At 41.5% G+C, this 8,507-nt stretch overlaps 1 protein-coding gene across 1 annotated transcript; it reads left to right on the forward strand.

The window, feature by feature from the left end:
- The first annotated feature begins 293 nt into the window (after window positions 1-293).
- lfng (LFNG O-fucosylpeptide 3-beta-N-acetylglucosaminyltransferase) lies at window positions 294-7,916 on the forward strand. Its single transcript, XM_033970826.2, has 8 exons — window positions 294-796; window positions 4,167-4,215; window positions 4,822-4,924; window positions 5,442-5,595; window positions 5,869-5,954; window positions 6,041-6,206; window positions 6,300-6,385; window positions 6,515-7,916. Exons 1-8 carry the CDS (start codon window positions 425-427, stop codon window positions 6,579-6,581), a joined length of 1,083 nt encoding a protein of 360 aa, XP_033826717.1. The 5' UTR covers window positions 294-424; the 3' UTR covers window positions 6,582-7,916.
- The last annotated feature ends 591 nt before the right edge of the window (window positions 7,917-8,507 follow it).

Here is an 8,507-nt window from a genome sequence, read left to right on the forward strand (position 1 = left end):
TATTGTTTCCTCAAAGTAAAGGTTTAGTGTGCCAAAAGAGTACTCTAAAGGATCAGTTTAGTACACACTCTTTAGTACACACTATTTTTGTTAAATATACTGGTAAAGAATACACATTTCCTCTTTAAAAAATGCTTTTAAATGGTGAGAGGGCTTATTCACTATTTCCCTGCTGCTCAAGGTTCACACATGGCTCTAACCCCGCCCCTTTTGTACGTCACAGGCTTCACGTTAGGTGTGTAGGCGTGGCCACAGTGGAAGCTTATAAATACAGCTCGTGCGTAAAGCTTTTCATTTCTGATTCAGAAATGCGCGCCTGAGGACCTGTGCGTTTTGGATTTAGCCACATAAATACCCTATGGACATTGAGGCGCCGCAGACCTTCGTTTTTCCGCAACTTTAGGCTTTTTGAACAGATTTAAACATGTTTAAAAATAACGGGAAGAAGACTGCCATTTCTATTGCGAGCACAGCGTGTTTGTGTCTCTTATTAGTCGTGCTTGTAGTTCAGCATCACCGCTTTGGCTTAACCGGTGCCAACGCGCGACAAGAGACTGTCGAGAGCGCAGTGGATGATAATAATAAGAAAGGATTCTCCGCGTACATCACCAAACTGTCCCGGGGCAGAAGGGAAGCGCACAAGCCCTCGCGCGCCTCTGACTCCAAACGTGACCCTGCGCCCGCTGAGGACATCACCGCGGACGACATCTTCATCGCTGTGAAGACCACCAAGAAGTTCCACCAGTCCAGACTCAACCTACTGCTGGACACGTGGATCTCCAGGAATATGCAGCAGGTATGACACTTTTTAAGCTGTTGGCATGGTTACATTTCTAGTCTGTAATAGTTTGAATGGGCTTGTTAGGTGCACCATAGTCCCCCGTGACACTGGTGGCCTCAAAACTCTGTCACTTCTCATTCTCCCCATGAGTGATGCTCCTGAAAACCTTGGCCCATTCACTGCCTCTTATTTCCCTCCTGTATCACCCCCTTCTTTTGGGTACCCCCCTGTGTGAAAAACTGATGCTCCACTTTTCAGTAATCTCAAGGGAGGTAAAGATGAAACTCTATTTCCCCTTCAGCTCTTTCCATAGACGTGGGAGTTTGTGTTTTTTGTCTGGGTCAACCTATACTATATCCAAAAATGGGGGCTTCATGAGGGGTCTGGAACAAAGATGGTGCATCTATACAGGCAGAGAAGGTACATGCTGGGCGTGAGAACCAAACCTCTTTGAGAGCTGCACAAAGGATGATAAAAAAAAGGCCAGTGAAGCGATCTGGACATGGTTTTCTGGGTTAATTCATGTCAAACTCCAATAAGATTCACTTTGCAGTCAGTATGAATTACCTAGACTCTACAACATCTGCTAATATGAGAGGGAAGCTTGCACTAATTGGTCGTAATGACTGTCCCGGATGATAGTGAACTCATGTGATAAAGTTAACAGCAGGCGTCATAGGCATAGGGCAGCTGGCGGGTGGCGCTATAGACAGGGGACATAAAGACTCCACAATACTGGAGGGAGTAGAGAGGAGAGGGTGCCAGGTGGTCACAACAAAAGAACAGCTCTAATGCCAAACATATGATCAGCCCCGTTCCCACCGCTGGCATATGGGCACCTCTCATATCCAGGTTACATTCTCACGCTCAGCTGATGGAAATTAATACTTATTTTTGAATTATTTTGTAAAAAAAAATTACTGATTATGCGCGTTTGATGGTGAGTGCACTTGCGGCCAAAGTCTAATAAGAAAACTATAGTGTATGTAAAGATTTTTTGGAGATTTTTTTTTGTATTAATAAATGTAATGACCATATTAGGCATTTTTGTTGATTTGTAACACATTTATACAGAAATAAAATGTTAAAGTGTTCCAATAAAACAGGCTTGCATCTAGTATTAGCCTTTACAATTTACTATTAGGTCAATTACTTCCTAGAAACAATTTACATAAATATTTTCCCCGTTAATTCTAACCATTTATAGTTGCTTTCAGTTCCCTTTACATCACAATACTCCTTTAGGCCTAGTTAATCTGTAGGATCTTTGCATTTCAATTAGACCCTTATCTCCATTCAGACCCTGCGTGCTGCTGTCCACTGGCTAAAACAAAAAGTGGGGCTCAACATCACCCTACTCCAAGTGAACTCTCATCACCCCTTTTTTTCAACAATTTGGCGCCACGCTCGGTAAAACTGGCACATATCTGCGCCCACCAAAGCTGAAATTCGCTCTGCTTTAAAGTTCAGACAGCTGGCATCTGAATCTCTCGTAGTGGGCCATGCATTCCTTTCTCAAGAGCACGATAATGACCCAAGCGCTATCCAACAATGAGCGCTTTTTAGGATGTTGAAAAAACACAGGCGGCTGCAGAGGACTGATTAGAGGGGCTTTACAATAGACTTGGGGAAGAAGATAAACTTTGAAATAATTTGTAGTAAAACTCGTATTGTTTTGGCTATATGTGCTGACATAGGTGTAGCTCAAGAAATAATAGGAAGCAGCCAGGGTGGAGGTAGTTCGAAGCGGGTGCCCTTCCTTCCTATAGGAGTGGAGACAGCCAGCCAGGCACCATGTCCAGCTTTGTGCCAAAACTAAGTCCAAACGCCAGTACTCCCCCCCACCCCCCGCTCGTCTCTTATCACCACTTCACACACTTATTTTCGAGTGTGAATTCCAGATAAGACAAATAAACTTCACCAGGATGCCCTCCCGCTCGCTCAAGCTTTAACCCCAGCAGCTGTATGCAAATGAGGAGCAAACATATTGGGCTGCAGGCTCTCCCCAGCATGAAAATTCACAACATTGTTTTCTATTGAAGAGGCCCCGAGAGGGAGAGGAAGGAGGAGGGGGGGCAGGGAGGCGGGAGGGGGGGGGTGACGGTCTGACCACACACTGCTCCTGATTTACTAATAAGATCCCCCCTTGTCCCACTACCACCGCTCGAACAGGCAGCTGCTCTCTGATTAGCTTGAATATTCAACAGGCTTAGAGCAAATAGGGCTAGCTTTGGACTCGTTTTGCAGGCAAAGCACCAGCACTCTCCCTCTGATAAATAAGAAACTGACAACAAGTAATGTCTACAAAACTAAAATATTAAAACTTTTTAGTCAGGATTGATTTTAAGTGATTTTTGATCAATTTGGATTCAGCCTTATTCGTAAAAGTAAAGTAGTTTATAGATAAAACTACATTGGGAAGCTCAAAAATGCAGAGAAAAACATAAGTGACGCAAGTTGTAATTAACAATTTTTACACTGTGAAATGAAACATGCTAAAAAATATATTGAATTGTATTTTATTTGTATTACCAAAATGAAAAAACAAATTTTGCCTAGCCTGGTATGGTCAAATTTGGCAGGAAGCTCTTGTCTGAATGCCTGTAATGCCTGTGTACAATGGAGGAAATACTGTAGCTTTTTGGATCACTGACTACAATTAATAGGCCCTTTTGTTACCGGGGGTCGAGGCAGCACGAGCTCGCATGTAGAGACACGTGGCTACGATGGTTAACGTGCTGTGCGGCAGGTGCTGCTTTTACCTGAGGTGCAGAGTAAACACTGGCGGTTACAAAGTCAACGCACCATTTGCACCTGTCCATTGTGAGCTAGTCCCATGTGCTTTTATTATACGGCTTTGTTGTAAATTCCTTCATGGCTAACTGCAACATTTTACAAGCGAGTGCCTGCAGTTTAATTGTTGACTTTAAGAGAGATCTTGCAATTTTATCTTATAACTACTGCGTATATCAGTAAACACAGGTAATTGGTTGTGGCTGTGTTGAACTTTGCGTTAGTGAAGATATCCAGGAAAGATGGCGGGGGCGTAACTTGGTGCATCGGGGTAAAAGGGTGGGTAGGGGTGAGGACTGTCTGCCTACTGCTTTGTCCCGTGTCTGGGGTGCTTCGGGGCGGCTGTACAGTTGCCATGGCGAGTGAAATGCAAAAGGACAAAGGGTCTTTATTAGCGCATGGGGCTGTTTAACTCAGTGGCACAATAGTGTTGATGATTGATGCCATAATCTCACCATGCGGAAAATGACAGAATGGCCCCCAGACACATTGAGAGAGCAGACGATGTCATGTTACTGCCTCCCCACATGATCTGGTCAAGTGATGTGGTTCATAATTGTATCCGCTTATCTGATATCTGATTTGCTTGCAGACATACGTATTCACCGATGGAGAAGATGAAGAGCTTAAGAAGAAAATTGGTAAGTTTTACGATGGGAATTTAATACTGTAAAGGGCCTTTATTATACTATTTTCTGATGTATGTTATAATGTTTCCTCATCAAAAACATACCTGGAGTTGTGTTTTGTTTCATTGACACATGTTTAACACACAAACTCTGCGTATTTATTCTGGCCTCTTCCTTCAAACAGAAAATACTCTGTTCCACCTTGTGATGTCATGTGGTAATACAGGAAGGGCTCCACTGTGTTTTTAAACTCCATACACCTTCACTAGAATCATTTGGATGATTTCAGCTGCTAAACAAAAGGTAAAAGGAGATGTTAGCTTGGAAACTACCACTTCATGACATCACAAGGTGGAACAGACCATTTTGAGCGTTGAAGATGTAAACAAACAGGACTGCGTGACTGAAACAAAACACAACTCCAGGTATGCTGTTGATGAGGTAACAACATTCCAACATGGGTAAAAGTTCACATGAGTAAATTTTCTGTAATATAGCACCTTTAAACAGAGCTGTATTTTGCTTTCGGGGTTTTAGTGAAAGTCAAGATTTTTACACATTCTTCTACTGTTGTAAAAGTGTTATTGATTATTAATAAAGTTGTTCTTGATGTCACAGGGAGCCATGCGATCAACACCAACTGCTCTGCTGCTCACAGTCGACAAGCTCTGTCCTGCAAAATGGCTGTGGAGTACGACAAGTTTATAGAGTCTGGAAAAAAGTAAGTACAAAAGAATATCATTTCTTCATAGAATTGTTTAGCAAAGTTGGTAACACTTTATAGAAACTACAGCTTAATTAGCCTTAATAAAGCATGAATAAACACTTATGCTTACTATGTTTTTAGGGTGTTTGTCAGTAAGCCTCACTCATTCTTGATAAACTATTTGTTCATTGTGAATTAAGCCCTTGTTCAGGCTTTATTTACACTATTTAAGGTGTAGTTATTGTACAGGGTGACAGCAGCTCAGTTGTTAGAGTGTCTGGTTCGAATACCGCTCTCGACGTAAACATCATTGGTTGAGCAGTTCGATTCCAGCTCCCACAGATGAATGCTGTTGTTGTGTCCTTAGGCAAGACACTTAACCCACCTTCCCCTCAGCATCTACGTACATTGGCGTATGAATGCCTGTGTCCCTTGTGACCATTTACCACCATTTACCATTTAAAATATATATAGTATAAGTGTTCAGAAAAGTCCCAAAGCGTTGAGTGTCTGACAGAGCTGTTTCTTACAGGTGGTTTTGTCACGTGGATGATGATAACTATGTGAATGTGAGGACTCTGGTCAAACATCTGTCCCAGTACACTCACACCCAGGACATGTACATCGGCAAACCCAGCCTGGACCGTCCCATCGAGGCCACTGAGAGACTGGGAGACAACAAAATGGTACGCAGCTATGAATTAGAGCGAGTGTATTATGTCTATGCAGATGTGTCAAAAGTAGAGACAAATGGGTTAAAATTGGATCTTTTTTTGAGCAGTTTAGAATGATATTTAGCTTCATTAAAACTACTAAAACTACATTTATATTGTCTGTTATTAGTGTCAAGCCTATGTCTGAGCATCAAAACCCAATTTGAAATGTTTATATTACAACAACAGTGGATTGAAAGTGAACTGTATGCTGATTTTTTTTTATTTTTTTTTATATATTTATAGAAACCAGTGAATTTCTGGTTTGCTACCGGAGGAGCTGGCTTTTGTGTGAGCCGTGGACTGGCACTGAAAATGAGCCCATGGGCCAGGTAAGTTTCTCAAAATGGAGCTAAAACTATGCAAAATGATTTGATACCTGGATTCAGAATTACATTACATTATTATTTCCTTTCAGTGGAGGCCATTTTATGAACACGGCTGAGAAAATTCGTCTCCCGGACGATTGCACCATCGGTTACATCATCGAGTCGGTGCTGAGCGTCCCTCTGACTCGCAGTAACCTGTTCCACTCTCACCTGGAGAATCTGCAACAGGTGTCCCGACCAGACATCTACAAACAGGTACAAACTTTATCCACCAGAGGCACAAGGTCCAGAGGTATTTGGTTATTATGAAGGTGGATTTATATATTAATATTTTTGCTTTTTCCACAGATCACTCTCAGTTATGGGATGTTTGAAAATAAGAGTAACATCATCAATTTGAAAGGGGTTTTCTCTGTGGAGGAGGACCCATCGAGGTAAGTTATCAAATCATTCTCAAATGTTAATGCTCCTAAAGTTTTGCAACAGAATCAGAAAAATCACAGTTAGATTTTTTTAGTGCTGCTGTATTTCAGATCATAACATCATTTTTCTTCTTCTCCCAGGTTCAAGTCGGTGCACTGTCTGCTGTACCCGGACACCCCGTGGTGCCCCCCTCAGGTTGCCTTTTAAGGCGACCGCTCCTTTCTCATCCTCGTCCCCGTCCTGCCTCGGTATCTGAAAGGCTCGTGGGGACCAGTGTTTCGTGTTAGACCGTGAAGCTGCTGTATTTTGTTACAGTGGTGGTTGGTCTTGTTATTTTACTGGGCTGCTGTGCGGCCCGCTTCGGGACTATAACTTCCTGTGTGACCCCATGACCTCGCCCATAATGTCTGGGACGAGCAAACTGGTGGTCACCAGGAAGAGGCTTTCATTGTTACGCTTTGCAGGCAATCAGTTGAGCTTTGTCGTGTAAATGTTGCTTGTAAATGTATCTGCGATTCTCATAGAATGTATCTCACATATTCAAGCTTTTGCCAGCTTTACTCTGCATTTTGTGTTTGTTTTAAGCTCTGTACAGGCCTGTGTAGGCTCCTGCATCTTTAGCTTGTTTATTTAGCTACTCTCATCAGATGACTCCGGAAATGCTTCAGTGTATGAAGATGTTTTTATTTTAAGTTAACAGTGTTATTCCTCCATAATTGCGCTGGCTATTGGCACATTTCCAAAAGCAACCTTTATTGACCAAATCTGAGGTGCGTCAGGACAAAGCACTTTGAAAATTAGGTGTCTTCATCTAATTCACGTCCACTCGACGACACACCTCAGATACATGTCCGACTAAATTAACCCCTCAAAATCTCTAAAATATGTTAAATATATAATGTATAATTCTATAATTTAAAGAGTCCTTGCATTGTTACAATCAGGGAAAATTATTATGGCAAAAGAGATTTTGAATTGGGGTTGCAATCAGCTTTTGACTTGCTTTGAAAAGTTTTATTTGAAAGTTGCACAGCTGAGTTTGAGTTTGCTCCTGCACAGGCTCTCACCACAGAGGGACTAAAATAGCAGACAAAACCAGTTTGGTTTGTAATTAGGTGATATTTGTAAGCAGATCTGCCGTGGCTCTTAGTTTGCACACAGATACAGGTTAATGAGAGCAAATTACAGTCTGAGCCTGTCAGGAGCAACATGGTGGTGTTCACATGGAGGAGTGTCCTCTGTGTCTCTCTCACCCATATTGGGTTACTCTGTACATCTGGATTACAGTATTGTGTACTGTGCTTTGTTTCAATGCGTAGTGACTGTGTAGAATGTACCCCTGCCTTTGTCATGGTTTACATTTGCTTTTAATGATGTTGTACTGCTTTGGACTGTGCTAAATGTGTCTATTCTCCAGTATCTGGAGGGTTCAAACAGTTCATGCCAATACTGCCTCTCAGGGACAAAGCTGACTGTGGTATTGATTACCAAGGGACCCACGCTGGGACCTGAAACTATCAATAAAAAGGCATAACCACTAAACTTTGTTCTTTGGTCTTGTTTTCTGTTTAATATTACAGCTGAAAATATGTTTGATAGACAAAAGGTTTCAAGAGTGTTTCAGAGTTTGGATAGAAGACCTCAAAACAGTTTCACATGGTATTTATTGGCATAAGACAGCTAGCCTTGTATTTATTTGCTCATGATCATGATTGATAGCAATATTTTGCAAATGAAAGACTCTTTAAAATCCCCCTTTATGACTGTGTCTAATGAACATTAAGACAGGCAATCTTTTCCACGCAATATAATTGTTCCAGCTGTTTAATTACATTTCAATTATCTTACAAGACATAACACCCTTCAAAACAAAAATATCAAGAATTTACTTTACTTTTTTACTTTAAAACAACACATCTGAAATTCATTTATCTAAAAGTACTATTGTGTAATTTTATAGTACTTCTATGGCAACCGAGACTGTTTTGATCCATTTCAGATGAAAGCTTGCCTTGGAAAAAATGTTGAAGGAAACTAATCTCACAAGTCTAAAATATACACTTGAACCTGCCATGCTGAAGTTAACGACACTGGCACACTGCATCTGTCTGTGTTTATATAACAGCGAGGCTT

This window comes from Periophthalmus magnuspinnatus, chromosome 8 (genome assembly GCF_009829125.3).
Source record: "Periophthalmus magnuspinnatus isolate fPerMag1 chromosome 8, fPerMag1.2.pri, whole genome shotgun sequence".
Taxonomy (NCBI): Eukaryota; Metazoa; Chordata; class Actinopteri; order Gobiiformes; family Gobiidae; genus Periophthalmus; species Periophthalmus magnuspinnatus.

What these genes read in the sequence shown, in the direction of transcription:
- lfng (XM_033970826.2), top strand. Translation starts at nt 425, where the DNA reads ATGTTTAAAAATAACGGGAAGAAGACTGCCATTTCTATTGCGAGCACA. An exon ending in TCTCCAGGAATATGCAGCAG is followed by an intron (nt 797 to 4,166) that starts GTATGACACTTT and finishes ATTTGCTTGCAG; the next exon opens with ACATACGTATTCACCGATGG. An exon ending in GACTGGGAGACAACAAAATG is followed by an intron (nt 5,596 to 5,868) that starts GTACGCAGCTAT and finishes ATATATTTATAG; the next exon opens with AAACCAGTGAATTTCTGGTT.